The following is a 16734-nucleotide window of genomic DNA, read 5'->3' on the forward strand; positions in this document are numbered from 1 at the left end:
AGTCAGAGTGTTTTTGATGGCACGGATGATGAGCAACATCCACTTCCTCCAATTCGAGAGCCATCACCTCACCTAGAGCCATCACCCGATCGACCCGACTATACACCTCTAGAACGAGAGCCATCACCTATCCCGTCACATCATCGAGCCTCTTCTCCACCATCACCTCATGATAGGCGACCGGCAAAGATGCCACGACTCCTATCTCCCTGTTCTCCACCTCCACCTCAACGGGATGAGTCAAGGGAGTTACGTGATGAGGTCAATGCCTTGCGTGAGGAGATCGGTACTCTACGTGATAACGATGGTGCATGGTGTGTGGAGGTGTCAACTTTACGTGGTGAGGTTGCCGCTCTACGTGAGATGATAGTATCGTTGCAGAATGAGGTTCATACTCTACGCAACGAGGTAAGTTTAAGATTTTCCATATTTAACTTAATGATAAATTTACTCGTAATTTCACTTAGATTAGCCATTTCACTTAGATTGCTTAGTAAATTTATTCGGTTGCTGCCAATTCTGCTAAACTGTGTATTCTTTAACACTGTGAAATAGTATTTGTCTTTGTTTTGTCTTTTGGTTGAAAGTAAATTTGTTCGGTTGCTGCCAATTCTGCTAAACTGTGTATTCTTTAACACTGTGAAATAGTATTTGTCTTTGTTTTGTCTTTTGGTTGAAAGTAAATTTGTTCGGTTGCTGCCAATTCTGCTAAACTGTGTATTCTTTAACACTGTGTATTCTTTGGTTGAAATATCATGTCTGTTTATTTACTGATTTTTGTATTTAATTATTTAGCGGCCCGATAGAGTGGATGCTTTACGTCGGGTTATGCTTGCACGATGGAGTTCACGCATCAGACAGCGTGCACGTGCTATTAAGTCTCCGTACACCCCAATAGTGCGAAGACACCGCAAGAAGAAGCCCGACTCGCCTGTCATCCCTCAAGAGTCCACTCCTATCGTTGAAGAGGCCCCCCCTATCATTCCTCGAGAGTCCCCTCCCACCGTTCAAGAGGCCACTGTCATCATTGAAGAGGTCCCTCCCACCATTCAAGAGCCCGATTCACATGGCGTCATATGTAGGCTTCTTGAGAAACCCTCTGACGTGTCGGACATGATGGATTCAAGTTGGCTCTCGTATGAGTTACCGGCCAGTACCATATCGGTATCTGAAGAGGAGAGGGAACAACTACCGGACACAATTCTGGATAACACCCTTTGGGCTAAGACCGCTGTTGATTTTTATCTACATGAGCAGAGCCAGGGGTGTTTCACTGACATATGCAAGCTCACCGATGATATCTATTTGTTGCTTGATCGGTCTTGGTGGGGCGTATTATTAGGGGTCGAAGACAATGGCTATTTCGATGGGGGGGTAAGTCTTATATTTTTCTTATATTTCAATTTGATTAATTTTTTTTTTTAAATTTATGTAAGTCACTAATATATGTCTTTTTTTGTAAAACAGCATATCGATGCGTGGGTGACACGTCTTCTAATAATAGGAAAACTTAAGAAAAATAAAAATATACGATATACAATTATGCCGACGTCTTTTCACGCCGTTCACTTGAAGAATGCACGAGATGAATCATTTGATTTGGGCAATGGACAAGCTAAACTTTATCCTGCATGGTGGGAGGTCGATAAGGTTAGTATTTATTTTAGATTGAGTTTAAAGGTTTTATGAAATAAGTGCGCAAATGAATGAATTATTACTTATGATTGCAGGTGTTTATCCCTGTTTTGGAACGTAAACATTGGATTCTCGTCGAGCTTCAGCTCCCATCCCTTAAGACAATAGTGTATGACAGCATGATAAATTACATATCATTGGCTGATTTAAGAGATGTTATTAAGGGATGGAGCTCTCATTTGGCTAAATTCTTGGATGCGATCAATTATTGGACTCGTTCTGGAAACAAGAAGCCAAAGAAGCTCAATATTACAGTTATTAGAGACGAGACCGCGCCACAACAAACGAGCGGAGCCAGAGGAGATTGTGGTCCTCTCGTATGCTTGGCGTTGGAGCGTTTGACGACGGGAAGCATCAAGTATCTACCTCCCACTGATAGAGATAGAGCTGCAGTAGGCTTGTGGTTTCGACATTATATGGCTAAATCGATATATACGAGACGCTGCCTACCTGCATCCGCGTTATAAAAATGTCCATAAACAATTGGTAAGTTTATATACTTTTGGTTTGAAAATGTTTGGTTAAGTACCTAGAATTCAATAATTTGCTGTTTGTAGGTTTTAGATGTGTAGAAAGTGTTGTTTGAGCAAATGTTTGGTTTCTGCAGGTTAATCTCAGAAGTGAACTGCGTGAAAATGATGTATGGCTGCAAAAGTTGATTCAATAGTTTAATTGATTGTTTTTTGATTGTTTAATTGATTTGTAAAAGTTGATTCAATAGTAGATGATCGGAAATAAGAATTATTGCTTATTTTTTGATTGTTTAATTGATTTGTAAAAGATGATTTGTAAAAGTTGATTTGTGTAATTGATGCGAACATAATTCTTATTTGTGCTTGTTTAATTGATTGAAATGTAATGGTTGATTTTGTTGATTTCAATCTGCATTATGTTGAAGGCAAAAATGACTATCGCAATGCGAAATGAAAATCGCAATGCGAAATGAAAATCGCAACGAGAGAATCGCAATGCGAAATGAAAATCGCAATGCGGAAATGAAAATCGCAACGAGAGAATCGCAATGCGTTTATAATTTCGCATTGCGATTCTCTCGTTGCGATTTTCATTTCGCATTGCGATTTTCATTTCGCATTGTGATTCTCTCTTTGCGATTTTCATTTCGCATTGCGATTTTCATTTCGCATTGCGATTCTCTCGTTGCGATTTTCATTTCGCATTGCGATTTTCATTTCGCATTGCGATTCTCTCGTTGCGATTTTCATTTCGCATTGCGATTTTCATTTCGCATTGCGATTCTCTCGTTGCGATTTTCATTTCCGCATTGCGATTTTCATGTTGGGATTTTCATTTCGCGTTGCGATTGTAATTTCCGTGTTGCGATAGTCAAATGCATGCCTAATAGTGATAACAACTGAATAACAAGAGTTGGTTAAGTCAAAATGGTTGGCCTGAGTCATTAATTCAACTGAAAATGTTAAAAGTTCACACATAAAATCCACATAATACAACGTTTGCATTTAAAAATCACCTAAGTTAACAGTTCCAAAAGGTGAAGCCAATTGTGATTGGGATTTTAAAGATGATTGCCTTTTGCTTGACACCATATGAGCTTTGGATTTTGATGAGGATCCATATTTTGGTAGAGGAAAGATGATTTTGATGGCACTGGTGATCCACATGTCAACCTTGTATGACCACTTTCCTTGCACCGACTACATGTCGATCTCTTCTTCTCTTCACCCTTAGACGGTATACGATCGTGACTTTTTGGTCGGCCAGGTAGCCTTCTGTCCATGGCTGGTGGCAAAACTGTTTGTAAGTCATCTGGTATGTCCCACTCAGAAGGATGTGGAATAGGGTAGACAATCTCGGCATAAGTCTGTCGATAAACTTCTGTAGTGTAGCAATCCATAGCGTATGCGCTTGAATCATCTTGGTTTAAATGAAGAGCAACTTTTATAACATGGCCACACGGATAACCAGATGTTTGCCATTTCATACAACTACACGTCTTTGCATTTAGATCGACTAGCCCATTTAAGTTATTATCCAGTACTTGAAACAAAGTGTTTGAACATGGTTCAACTCTCCATGACGTTGACTTCACAACACGTTTCGTTATCTTTTTTTCAGTCCATGGTGTAACACGATGTTCCAATGTTCCTGTAAATTTAAATAAACAATACTTAGTAAAATATATAAATATGATAAGTTACGAATTCAAAGAAATAATACCTGCATGGTTTCTTTTCTTGTAGTACCACTGTTGAATAGAGGCTCGAAAAAACTCCATTAACATAGTAATGGGTAATTTCCGGGAATGACGACTTAGAGCGTTGATTGATTCTGCACTATTAGACGTCATGAAACCATATCTTGCTCCAAGTTGATGTACTCTTGACCATCTTTCAAACCCGACATCTTCTAGTGTTTGAGCACACTGAGGCAAAACACGTCTTAAACAATTTATATGCTTATTGAAATCCACTTCCCGATAAGCTTTTACAGCCTTCCAGTATGTCCATTTGTGCTTTTTATACCAGCAGACCTTGATTTTAGATTTCTATACAAATGAACACCACAAAGTCCATGAAAAGCATCTGGGAAACACCTTCTAACAGCGTTGTCAATTGAGTTTGCCCTATCGGATATGATTGTCAGATTGCTAATAGGACCTATGCAATCCCTAAGATGCCCCATAAACCATGTCCATGAATCAGAGGTTTCAGATTTGCCAACCCCGTAAGCTATTGGCAATATCCCATTGTTAGCATCCATGGCTACTGCTAATAAGTTTACTCCAAGGTATCGACCTTTCAAATGTGCTCCGTCAACTATAATAACTGGGCGCATGCAAGTAATAAACGAACGAATCTACAAAATAATATACACAAGAAATATAATCATTTAAATGTGAAATGCATGTAACTAACAAAATGAGTCAACAAAATTATATTGATTTACTAACCGTAGCACCAATGGCGATAAACAGCAACTCAAAGCGTCCATCTCTATCTGTTTTGATATGAGTTACCGACCCATGATTTTTCAGCTTTAAATTGTGACAATAAGCCGGCAGTTGGGCAAACGATGCTTCTGGCGACCCCCTCAACAATTCCAAGGCATAACATTTGGCTCTCCAAGCTTGAGAATATGATATACTAATCTTGAACCGAGCATTCATGTCAGTCATAATTTCATGTCCCCGATATACCCTGCCATTCAAAAACATTAACTCAGCCAGAAAACCACCCAACACCTTTTTGTTTGCCTGTCTATGGTGAGGAAAAACTTGGGTTCTTGAACATGTATGTTTATCAATAAAAGTCCTAACTTGAAACATTTTGCAATCTTTTATTCTCTTTGCAATCATACGCCACGTACAGTTTTTGTCAATCATACACCTTGTTTCGAAACGATCTTTGCTTGATTTGTTAACTTTTAGTTGATAGCCATCTTCCACACATTTCGTATATAAAGCTATCTTCAAGTCTTCCTTTGTATCAAAACAATCATCTTTCTTGATACGAATAACTTTTGTGTAACAATCAACTGCTTTCTTTATCAACTCTTCTTCCGGTATCTGAAGTAATTCTGGCATATTCCAGTTATACGCCCGTGGCATTTTCTTTTCTTCGGGGACTTTTTCTTCTTCTTTTTCTTCTTCAGGATTATATGAATTACAGAATGGATGTTCAACATGTTCATTCACAGTCGTAACTTCCTCCTCATTATCATCAACAATACATTCTTCGGCAACGGCTGTTTCATCATCAAATTCGGGTATTGACCAATATCAATATCATTACACGCATGGTCTGTTTCTTCTTCTGAAACATCATCAAAATCCGTGTATTGACCAATATCAAAGTCCGGATATTGACCAAGACCAAATTTCGAATACTGACTAGTACTCACAATTTTTTCTGTTGGCTCATCATCGTCTAACTGGTCAATACGAAAACCGGAATTTGGTGCTGAAAGTTGATTGGGATTTGGATTAGAGAAAGGTTGTGGGTTTTGAGAAAAACTTAGTTGATTACTACCCGCTACTGACCCAACAATACTACTTCTAGGTTCAACAACATACAATGTAACATCATCTTGTGAAACCCTAATGTAAGCAATGAATCGTTCAACATCTTCATTGTCGGTTAACAAATAAACTTTACCATTTCTCTGATAAGATAGCCTAAATCCACTTAGGGGCTCTAAATTCAATTTATTTGAAACACGTAGCATTAGAGTTTCATAAGTTAACTTTTGTAAAGACAATTTTAGTTGAAGATTCATGGGTAAAGGCATATATTGTAAAACACCATGAACATTATCCCATGACCCTCCAAAACACAAATCTATCCAAACATGATCAACATTAGATGATTTCATGGTTGTAAATTAATTTACTAAACAGACGAGCTGCGAAACTAAAACCTGTTGCCGGATTGGGAAGGATGTCGTTGGATATAGGAACGGATGTCGCCGGAGAGAGTGATAGATGGAGATGGAATGAGTTGCGATTTAGGGATTTAGTTTATGATTTCAGTGTTATATACCCAAAATTTCAGTGTTGTGATTTACAGATTCTCGTTGCGATTTACGGATTATCGTTGCGATTTACAGATTCTCGTTGCGATTTACGGATTATCGTTGCGATTTACGGATACGCGTTGCGATATACGGATACGCATTGCGATTTACCCATACGCGTTGCGATTTACGGATACACGTTGCGATTTACGGATACGAGTTGCGATTTATGTGTTCGCGTTGCGATTTTCATATTCGCGTTGCGATTTTGGAAAATCGCAATGCGAATTTGTACTATCGCATTGCGATTTTCAAGAATCGCGTTGCGATTTTGGAAACTGATTTGCGATTCTGGGGATCGCGTTGCGATTTTTATTTCGCGTTGCGATTTTGTTGGTCATTTTGGCAAATCCAAAAAAAATTGGTTAAAATCGTATATTATAACTTTTTTTGGTCACTGAGGCGATTTTCTCTAATTTAAAAAGGAACAATGCGCCGGCTTTAGCCTACCTAAATTATCTTATTGCGTGTATCCACCTCTGTGGTTCTTCTACAATGATAGAATATAATTAGCTTTTATCATAATTGGCCTAATCTTATTTGTCCGAATAGTTCCGTTATGCTATAACCTAATTTAAGATGATTTTCAATTTAAAATATTATTATGTTCAACAAAATAAATTATAAAAATTTATAATTTTTTTTTGTTACAACTGAAAACTTATATTACGAGGAATTTAGGGTTTAAAACTCAAATATTATACAACCGAAAATGTTACTCTATCCAACCTAAAATGTTATACTTTTCATAAAATTTTCAACGAGTTGTACTATAGAATTTTTGCATTTTCCCACTCTTTATTCATTCGTACTCTTATGATTTGATTCTCTTTTAATATTTTGAGAATGATTATTTTATTATTTCATATTTATTTATTTATTCCATGTATATGTTTTTCATAATTTTACTTTGAAAATTAGTCGAATAGTCCAAAATATTTATGTTGTATGAATTTGAATCTCGACATTTATTTTGAAAATGTAATACCTTTTTACTTAATAAAAATAATGTATTTTTTTATAAATTTAAATAATTTAAATGAAAATGTATTCTTAATATAAAGATGAGTATCTCCTCAACAATTTAATACTTTGTTATAAATGGCTTAATAAATATTTGAATAAAATTCAATTCGAATTTTAATAAATATTTATAATATTATTATAAATTGCCAAAACACAAAATAGCTTGTAGGTGGATCCCTCTCTAACATTGGCCACTAAATAATTGCCACGTTTCACACCGCCCAAACAACCGCAACTCTGGAATGTAACCCCCTAAAACTCCTCCTACGTGTCCCATCAAATTGCTTCCCAATAGTTTCTCGCCACGTCAATCTCTAAATGACGCGTCGTTTATCCATTGGCTCAAATGATCCACCTCCACACATGTCATCTTTTCATCCGGCCGTCCCAAAACCAGCAAGTTTAACGACCACGATATAAAGGGAAACTCGTCACTCTCCCTTCCCACTCTGCAGCTTCCCATGGCAATTCACAAGCGGAACCCTATTTTGCTCTATGCAGTCTTTGTCTCTCTCGTAGCCATTGCCTCTGCTAAAGTATTATTCGAAGAACGCTTTGACGGTAAATCCTTTCTGACTCATCGTTCCTCCGCTTTCTCTTACTGAATCTGTCCGTTGTATGTGAACCTCTAGATGACTTGCTTTCGTCGTTTGAATCTGTTTGATAGAGATTTATGATTTTCATTTTGGTCTGATTTGAACGGATCAGTGATTTTCTGTGTTTAATTAGGCGTTCCGGTTGTTTTTTTATCTGTTCCTTTACTCAAATGCTTAATTATGTTTGAAAATTCAATTACTTCGATTAGATATGCGTATTTGATTTTACATATGTTTGTAAATGTAGTTAGTATTAGAAGCCTGGTTTTATTATTACAAGAAATGGCTGAGAATGCTACAGTATCTAGCGTTCCAATTGATTTCAGTTTTGGAGGAAATCAAAATGGAATAATAATGAATATTAGTATTTGGCGTTTATTTTTATTATGTATTGTTTATTAATAATTGAGTGGGTGTTTGTTTATTCTTAGACAGAAATAATTTTAAAATTAAGGAGTCAAGCAGAAACAGTACATACGATACTGTACAATGCCTATATAGATTCCTACGATTCTGTATCCATTTTTTGAAAAATTATAGAGAATCATGAAAGGGAAGCTACATTTGTTTTAACTCTGCTCTTTTTTTTTACGTTTCACTGTTTTCAAATAGTATATTTTCATCTAATTTTAGTTTATTTTGCTCCCTTTTTTCCCGGGTTGTGAAACTAAAGAGGGATGGGAAAGTCGTTGGGTAAAATCTGACTGGAAAAGAGATGATAACATGGCCGGAGAGTGGAATTACACTTCTGGAAAATGGAATGGAGATCCTAATGACAAAGGTAACCTTCTGGGAATTTTCTCGTAAAGCTATCTTTTAACTCCTTGTTTCAAGTTAGTTACTAATTGCGTTTCATTTTGTACAGGTATTCAAACTAGTGAAGACTACAGGTTCTATGCTATTTCAGCAGAGTTCCCAGAAGTCAGCAACAAGGATAAGACTCTAGTGTTCCAATTTTCTGTCAAACATGAGCAGAAGCTTGATTGTGGTGGTGGCTACATGAAGTTGATCAGCGGCGACATTGACCAGAAAAAATTTGGTGGTGAAACCCCATACAGGTTGTTGCATCCCGTGATTCAACTTACTCTACTCGTATCTCTAAATGATATTGTTGTTATAGATATACTGATTTTTTATTATTTTGGTTGGTTGCAGCATCATGTTTGGGCCTGATATCTGCGGCTATAGCACCAAGAAAGTACATGCTATTCTAACCTACAACGGGACAAACCACTTGATCAAAAAGGAAGTTCCTTGCGAGACTGACCAACTCACTCACGTTTATACATTCATTCTCCGTCCAGACGCTACAAACAGCATCCTTATTGATAATGTTGAGAAACAAACTGGCAGCTTGTACACCGATTGGGATCTTCTCCCACCAAAGAAAATCAAGGATCCTGAGGCCAAAAAGGTAATTGGGCAAACCTAGTTTCAATCGATGACTTTTTGGTTTATTTTATTCTCATAGAAGTTTTAGTACAACCTAAGTATTTTGCGTCAGCCTGAAGATTGGGATGACAAGGAATACATCCCCGATCCCGATGATAAGAAGCCCGAGGTAATAACCTTCTCTTATAGTTCTTTCTATATACTGCCTGAAAATGCATAATCAAGCTAATCTCTGGTGTGTTAATTACTATAGGGTTATGATGACATTCCCAAAGAGATTCCAGACCCTGATGCTAAGAAGGTAGTCATTTAATTTTTTAGGATGCTTTTGTTATGAAGTTGTATGACTTCCTTTATAATAAAGATTAATGTTAAATTCATCTGCACCAGCCTGAAGACTGGGATGATGAAGAAGATGGTGAATGGACAGTCCCAACCATTCCCAATCCTGAATACAAGGGCCCGTGGAAGCCCAAGGTCTGTTAAATCGTTATCTACATGCAGCATTTTAATATTAATTTTTGAATCAATAATATGTAAGCAAAGTTTCCTCTGACTGCAGAAAATCAAGAACCCTAACTACAAGGGAAAATGGAAGGCACCAATGATTGACATCCCTGGTTATTGCTATTCCATTCCTCTCAAGCCCTTTTCTCTTTATTCTTAACAACATTGTAGGTTACTTATTACCATGTTTTTCTATAACCCACAGATTTCAAGGATGATCCCAATCTCTATGTTTTCCCCAACTTGAAGTATGTTGGTATTGAACTGTGGCAGGTATTCTCTCGCCACTTTCTTTCTATTCCTCCGATTTTATTTCGATGCTATTTTAGAACTATAACAAGATAAATGTTTGCGGTTTGTCAGGTGAAATCCGGAACACTGTTTGATAACATCTTAGTTGCTGATGATGCGGATTATGCCAAGAAAGTAGCTGAAGAAACATGGGGCAAGCAGAAGGATGTATGTGCATCTCTGTATTTTGAATGAATATAAATGTCATAGTTGGCTTTGTTGGGCTATGTTATTGCCTTTTGCAGGCCGAGAAGGCAGCATTTGAGGAGGAAGAGAAAAAGAAAGAGGAAGAGGTATTGTTTTTAACTAAGAAGTGTCTCATTTGTCGATTATTGAGTTTTCTTTCTAACTAATCAAACGTGATATTCAGGAATCGAAGGATGACCCTATTGATTCTGATGTAAGCATACAACTTGCCTTTTAAGAATATGATTTCACTGTTTCCTATATTATTCTTGTTTCCGTGGTGCTAACTAACCTCCTTTCAGGCCGAGGACGAGGATGAAGATAGCGGTGATGCTGAAGGAAGTGAGTCAGATTCCGATACCAAGTCGGACTCCATCAAAGACAGTGCTGAGGAAGATGCAGTACACCATGTAAGTTATTCGCCCATCAAATGTTATTAGTATTTAGTGTACATTACGTATATTGATCCAATTAATAGTCCTTTTTCGTGCAGGATGAGCTATAAAGCAAGAGCATTGCAATATTTTGCTGGCAATATCCAGAGGTGAAGGGAAAAAAGTGCTTAAATTTTCCATTGGTTTTGTTTAGAAAAAGAAATTGTAGTTTTTAAGAGCTTTTCTTTAGAGGAAAAAGGGTTTGTCTGCTGCGCATAGGCAGCAGAGAAGACAAGGCAAGAGGGGTGTGAGTGATGTGTTTTAGTATGATTAATGAGAGGATGAAGGTTTTTATGATTAGACTATGAATTCTGCCATAGTTTTTCGCCTTTTCAAGTTCCAACGTTGTCAATCACACCTTGCTTTCACTTCTTTTACTTTCCCTCGTGGATTTCTCTCTTTAATTTTTGAGTGATTACAAGATAGTATTTGTTCATAATATCTCCTAGGTCTTGATAATGTACATACTTTGTAGACGTAAATATTCAAACTCGAGACCTCTAGGGAGAACAATATTCTTTTAACCACTAAGAAAAATTCCATCCATTTATTGACATAAATATCTCTAAATTTGAAATTTTTCTTATTTTCATAAATTATCAATTTACCCTTCAAATTTTAAAATTCTTCTAATTTAGTCTTTATCCTTCCATTTGACAAGTTCTTGCTAAGAGGATCAATTTGGCTTCTCATAATCCTCTATTACTCGTAATTATACTAATACTAAGCATGATAACAAATATTAGAATATTGAAATTGAACTAAATATAATATTAAAATTTTAAAACATTACAAAGCCTGTCCATAGTAGGTAACAAATTCGAAACTGCCATCCATGATATAATAGTGTCAATCTTCCAACATAGCTAGGTTGCCTAGTTGATCAACTATTAATCTTTTCTATCAAAGGCATGCAATCTTTCTTTGAGAGCCTCTCAATGACTAAAGGAACACCCAAATAACAAAATAATCCATTTTTAGAGGAGTTGAGTCTAAGACATGAGAGCAAATAAAATTCTTCTAGACCACATCAATTTTTCACCATTGAATTAACTTTACCTTCAGCAAAGATCATTAAATCACCCGCAAAGCATAAATAAATTAATTTTATCTTATGGCATTTAGGATGGTAACTAAATAAACATTTAACAACTACAACGTCTGAACCCATTGAGTGATCTCAATAATTAAAGAGAGTGTTGGTCTGCCTTAAAATCCTAGGTTCGAGCAGTTGCGTCAATAGAGTGTGTGTTTAAAAAAGATTATGAACATATACTACCTTATAATCACACCAGACTATTAAAAAAACTACAATATCTTAAAGCTTAGATAATATATTCATGTCTAAGACAAGCATCCTTTTACGCCCTTAAAATAATCCTTCAGACTACCATTTATAGGATGACAACTATGTGTTTACTATTTGGGATAAATATTAAAACATAAATTTTAGTTAACATTTAATAATATGGTATATAAAATTGATTTTTCTAATAGTATATACGAATCTTTGATATTGGTTTAACTGTATCCATCAATTTTTTATTTTGATTCTATTATAAACATTAAAAACAAACAAACACATCAATTTATTCTTATACTTAATAAATATAATTATTTATTTATATAATATATAATTTATGAAGATTGAATAAGTTTTTAACTATTTGAACGAACCAATAAAATATAAAAGTAAAGCGATTAAAATATATCAAATTAAAATATAGAGACCAAATCCATAATTTAAGCGTAGTAGAGGAACTAAAAACAAGTTTGACCATTAAATTATGACAAGAACACGGCGTCCTATTATGGGCTTCAACTTTTGTCTATATATTTAACAAGAGATAAGGCGCCGGATATTCCAGGTTTTCAAAGCACAATAGCGCGGGAGATTTCAGTGTCAACTTCTTCAATTAAAAAACAAAACAAAAATCTCCCAAAATTCATCGCTCGTCAACCCAGAAATGGACGGTCACGATTTTGAGATGGAAAAAGCTCGGTTGATAAGTTTGGCTCTCGAGTTCGGCTTTGACGAACGATCGGCAAAGAGGAGCTTAGATCGTTTGATATCTCTCTATGGTACTCCTCCTAATTTCTTCTTTATTTTTACCTGATTTTCGGTTAATTTTTTAACTATTTTTTCGATTTTTTTTGAAAAATTTCATTCCATTGAAAATTGGGTTCTTAGTGATGTTAAATGGTAAATACTAAACTGCTAAATAAAGTTTCAATTTAAAATTGACTGAATTTATGAAGGTGATGATGGGCGAGATTTCATTACCGTGGAGCATTGTGGAGATGATTTTCTGGTGGCGTTGGCTGAAACAATGGAAGATAGTGAGGATTGGGATGATGATTTACAGGTTGTGGAATCAGAAGCTTGTGGAGCTTTGAACAATTTGCTTGACAAAAATGTCCTTGCCAATACTAAATGTAACAGTAGTACCAATGTGGGAAACTGCATCAACATCGTAGATGACTCACCTAAACGAAGAAAGCAAACAAATTTGATGGAGTTGGATTCTTCCGGTGACGATAAGAACTTGGACGCATGGATTTCAAAGAAAAAGGGTTTTCCCACCCTCTCTTCACGTCAGGATCAAAGCAGTCGTTTGGTAAGAAGATCTCAATACAGATTTTTTAGTATATCAATTCTTTGTTTCTTGTTAAAGTTGAGACCACTGAATTACTTGGCTTGATTTTGTAGGGCTCGAAGAGCAGTGTGGTTGAAGGTTCATTTTCATCAATTTCTGGTCAAAAGGAGTTCTTCAGCAAGTCAATGGGTGGGAATGGGACTCTAAGTTATGATGAATTGCAGGCTCTGGATGATGTTGAATTAGCAAATGTAGTTATCTTTGGTAACAGATCATTTCGACCATTGCAGCGTCAGGCTTGTAAAGCATCTCTGGCAAAACAAGATTGCTTCATTCTCATGCCCACCGGGGGTGGTAAAAGTCTATGTTATCAGGTCAAATCTTTAGAGATGGTATTTTTGTACTAGGTTCTATTAAATTTGCATATTTTCCGAAGTGAACATAGAAATCTGGATTTTACAGCTGAATTGAATATTGAACTTATATCGTTTCTTATATATCAAAGCACAAACTAAACATAGTAGAATCTACACTTGGATAATGCTGGGGTTTTATTTGGATACTTGGATAGGGAAGACTGGCTTCATCCGTTCTAGTTTTACTGCTTATTTGTTTGTTTTGGCTAGTTTTGACTTGTTTTATTCTTTATTTACAACATTGTGATTTATCTTATGCTTTGTTCAGCTTCCAGCGACTTTAAAGCCTGGTGTTACAGTGGTCATCTCTCCTTTGCTATCTCTAATTCAGGATCAAATAGTTACACTGAACCTTAAATTTGGAATACCCGCTACATTTTTGAATTCTCAACAAACTGCTTCTCAAGCAGCGGCTGTCCTGCATGAGCTAAGGCAAGTTAATTTTTGACTGGAAAATATCTTTCTTTTTTTCTTTGTTAACTTACAGATACATTGATCACTGTAAAAGTTTTTGGTCTAGCCATTTTCTTTCCTATTTATTTTTTCTTTTCATGCTTGTAGCAAAGATAATCCATCATGCAAGCTTTTATATGTGACTCCAGAAAGGGTTGTCGGAAACCAGTCATTTCTTGAGGTATTGAAATGTTTGCATAGAAAGGTGAGTTTTACCTTCTCACTATTTATATTTGAAGCATGTTAAACTTTGAAATTTTCAGTTGCTAATGTAATTTCTTCTCTCATTAGGGAAAATTGGCAGGTTTTGCCGTTGACGAAGCACATTGTGTGAGGTTTGCCCTTTTCTTTTAGTTTATATTACAGAAATTTGGGTTATTATTGATGGCTTTGACATGCATACAATGATATTTGATTTTACTCTTAGAATATATGACATGTACCCTATTCCTCCATGTACGATTTGCATGTGGTACATAACTTGTGAACTTTTCTAGCCTCATATTTTCTCTTGTAATTTTTTTTTCAAAACTCGTCACCTAAGTTCACTGATTGCAACGTGCTCTCTCCATAAACGAATTATGTAAGCATTCTATAGTTGGTATGAGCTTTCTTGTTTTGGATGAGGAATCATGAGTGAGTTTTTTAGAATAACCAGCTTGCATCCTACGAAGCTTGTTATGACTAGCATTAAGTTAACCATATTAAGCAATAAATCCTAGGGAAACCATATTCCTAGGAGATATGTGTCTTAGCAATGAAAATCATTTAACTATGTAATCTGTTGAATTAATAGATTATAACAAGAAAATTACGGCCTTTAAATTCTTTCCAGCCAATGGGGTCATGATTTTCGTCCAGACTACAGAGGACTAGGATGTCTTAAGCAGCATTTTCCTAATTTACCAGTGACGGCATTGACTGCAACAGCCACCCATTCAGTTCGTGAGGTACTTAAATTAAGTTGGACTTTTCTTTTATTTTTTGAATAAATATAAAGTTTTTCCTTTTGCCACCATTGGTGCTTTGCAGGATATTCTTAAAGCTCTGAGAATTTCCAATGCTTTAGTCCTCAAGACAAGCTTTGATAGACCCAATTTGAAGTACGAGGTGATTGGGAAGGCTAAGGATTCATTAAAACAACTCGGTCAGCTTCTGCAAGATCGTTTTAAGAATCAGTGTGGAATTGTATACTGCCTTTCAAAAAATGAATGTGCCGAGGTCTCAAATTTTCTGAATGATAAGTGCAAGATTAAAACAGTGTATTACCATGCTGGTTTGGCTTCTCAACAAAGAGTAACTGTTCAGAAGAAATGGTTTGATGGAGAGGTCCAGATTGTATGCGCAACTATTGCTTTCGGGATGGGAATCGACAAGCCAGATGTTGTAAGTCCAGATAAGATCTATCTAAAATTTATCTCTATAATGTCTATAAATTTCAAAACTAGGCTTTGCTCATTTCCAGTTGTGTGATTGGACCATACTAGACACTGCATTAGGTGAAGAAAAGGTTTAGTCTGGTGGTTGATTTATACGGGAAAACTACTTACTTTATACAATCACTTTCATAAACCAGTCTAGTGGATTTCTAACATGTTACCAAAATACTGTTTTCGCTAGCTGATTGAATGTATACATCATTGTAATCTGAATAGCTGAACCTAATTTATGGTGATTGATAGTAAAATATTTCTTTTCGTTCCATTATTTTTATACAGTCTATTTATTCTTTTCCTTATAAAAACTCTTTACAGCGATTCGTCATCCACAATACAATGTCCAAATCAATTGAAAGTTATTATCAAGAGTCTGGGAGGGCTGGAAGAGATAATGGCAGTGCTGTATGCATTGCTTTATACCAGAAGAAGGATTTCAGTCGAGTTGTATGCATGTTACGAAACGGACAAGGTTGCAAGAGCCAAAGCTTTAAAACATCCATGGCTCAAGCTCAGAAAATGCGAGAGTACTGTGAACTTAAGGTTTGTCAGCGACCCTTTCTCATTTCTTTTATTATTGATACCATAACTTATTTCTTATGCCGGAAGTCATCTTTTCTAGGATGAATGCCGGAGAAAAATCTTACTCGAACACTTTGGAGAGTCTTTTGACAGAAAAGGTTGTAAAAATGGTTCGAACCCGTGTGATAATTGCCTCAGGACTTCCTAATCACCGTAGGTATGAATGTTAGTGTACGTTGCAGCTAATCACCAAACCCGATTTTGATGTAACGAGGGCATGATGATAAAGAGTGGGGGGACGACGAAGGCGAATATCGATCAAGTACTTCTTTTCGAATTTTGTCTCCTTACCTTTCAGTTTTTTTATGAAGAAATGATCTTTTAGTGTCTGAACTTGGGATAGGAATCTTAACAACATGAAATAAACAGACTTGTATCGAGCAAATTTTCAACTGCATGCTTCATCTGACTAATTAAATGGTGTTGGAGGTTAATCTCTTTGTTTTCTTACAGGGAAAAACACAGTTCCTCCATTGGCAGTATGATTTAACCTTTTGGAGCTTTGCAAATATAAACTTGCAAAGGGCCAAAGGCTACAGCAAATGGAAGAACAAGAAAATAAGAAAGGAAAT

At 36.1% G+C, this 16734-nt stretch overlaps 2 protein-coding genes across 2 annotated transcripts; both read left to right on the forward strand.

The window, feature by feature from the left end:
* Nucleotides 1-7676: 7676 nt before the first annotated feature.
* On the forward strand, nucleotides 7677-10794 carry LOC120208793 (calreticulin-like). The gene is made up of 14 exons (XM_039207968.1): nucleotides 7677-7833; nucleotides 8542-8649; nucleotides 8734-8926; nucleotides 9024-9282; nucleotides 9373-9429; nucleotides 9514-9561; nucleotides 9651-9737; nucleotides 9823-9880; nucleotides 9973-10040; nucleotides 10131-10226; nucleotides 10304-10351; nucleotides 10429-10458; nucleotides 10547-10654; nucleotides 10738-10794. The coding sequence occupies exons 1-14, from the start codon at nucleotides 7734-7736 to the stop codon at nucleotides 10747-10749; spliced, it is 1272 nt and encodes a 423-aa protein (XP_039063899.1). The 5' UTR covers nucleotides 7677-7733; the 3' UTR covers nucleotides 10750-10794.
* Nucleotides 10795-12585: 1791 nt separating this feature from the next.
* On the forward strand, nucleotides 12586-16491 carry LOC120208795 (ATP-dependent DNA helicase Q-like 1). The gene is made up of 10 exons (XM_039207969.1): nucleotides 12586-12760; nucleotides 12938-13296; nucleotides 13389-13649; nucleotides 13960-14123; nucleotides 14253-14349; nucleotides 14436-14479; nucleotides 14980-15094; nucleotides 15177-15530; nucleotides 15899-16123; nucleotides 16203-16491. The coding sequence occupies exons 1-10, from the start codon at nucleotides 12646-12648 to the stop codon at nucleotides 16308-16310; spliced, it is 1842 nt and encodes a 613-aa protein (XP_039063900.1). The 5' UTR covers nucleotides 12586-12645; the 3' UTR covers nucleotides 16311-16491.
* The last annotated feature ends 243 nt before the right edge of the window (nucleotides 16492-16734 follow it).

The sequence above is a fragment of the Hibiscus syriacus genome, unplaced genomic scaffold (genome assembly GCF_006381635.1).
Source record: "Hibiscus syriacus cultivar Baekdansim isolate YM2019G1 unplaced genomic scaffold, ASM638163v2 tig00017595_pilon, whole genome shotgun sequence".
NCBI lineage: Eukaryota > Viridiplantae > Streptophyta > Magnoliopsida > Malvales > Malvaceae > Hibiscus > Hibiscus syriacus.

Coding starts and splice junctions, on each gene's coding strand:
- LOC120208793 (XM_039207968.1), top strand. CDS start 7,734: ATGGCAATTCACAAGCGGAACCCTATTTTGCTCTATGCAGTCTTTGTC. Junction 9,881..9,972: donor ACCAATGATTGACATCCCTG/GTTATTGCTATT, acceptor TATAACCCACAG/ATTTCAAGGATGATCCCAAT. Junction 10,227..10,303: donor CATGGGGCAAGCAGAAGGAT/GTATGTGCATCT, acceptor TGCCTTTTGCAG/GCCGAGAAGGCAGCATTTGA.
- LOC120208795 (XM_039207969.1), top strand. CDS start 12,646: ATGGACGGTCACGATTTTGAGATGGAAAAAGCTCGGTTGATAAGTTTG. Junction 13,297..13,388: donor AGGATCAAAGCAGTCGTTTG/GTAAGAAGATCT, acceptor TTGATTTTGTAG/GGCTCGAAGAGCAGTGTGGT. Junction 14,480..14,979: donor GACGAAGCACATTGTGTGAG/GTTTGCCCTTTT, acceptor AATTCTTTCCAG/CCAATGGGGTCATGATTTTC.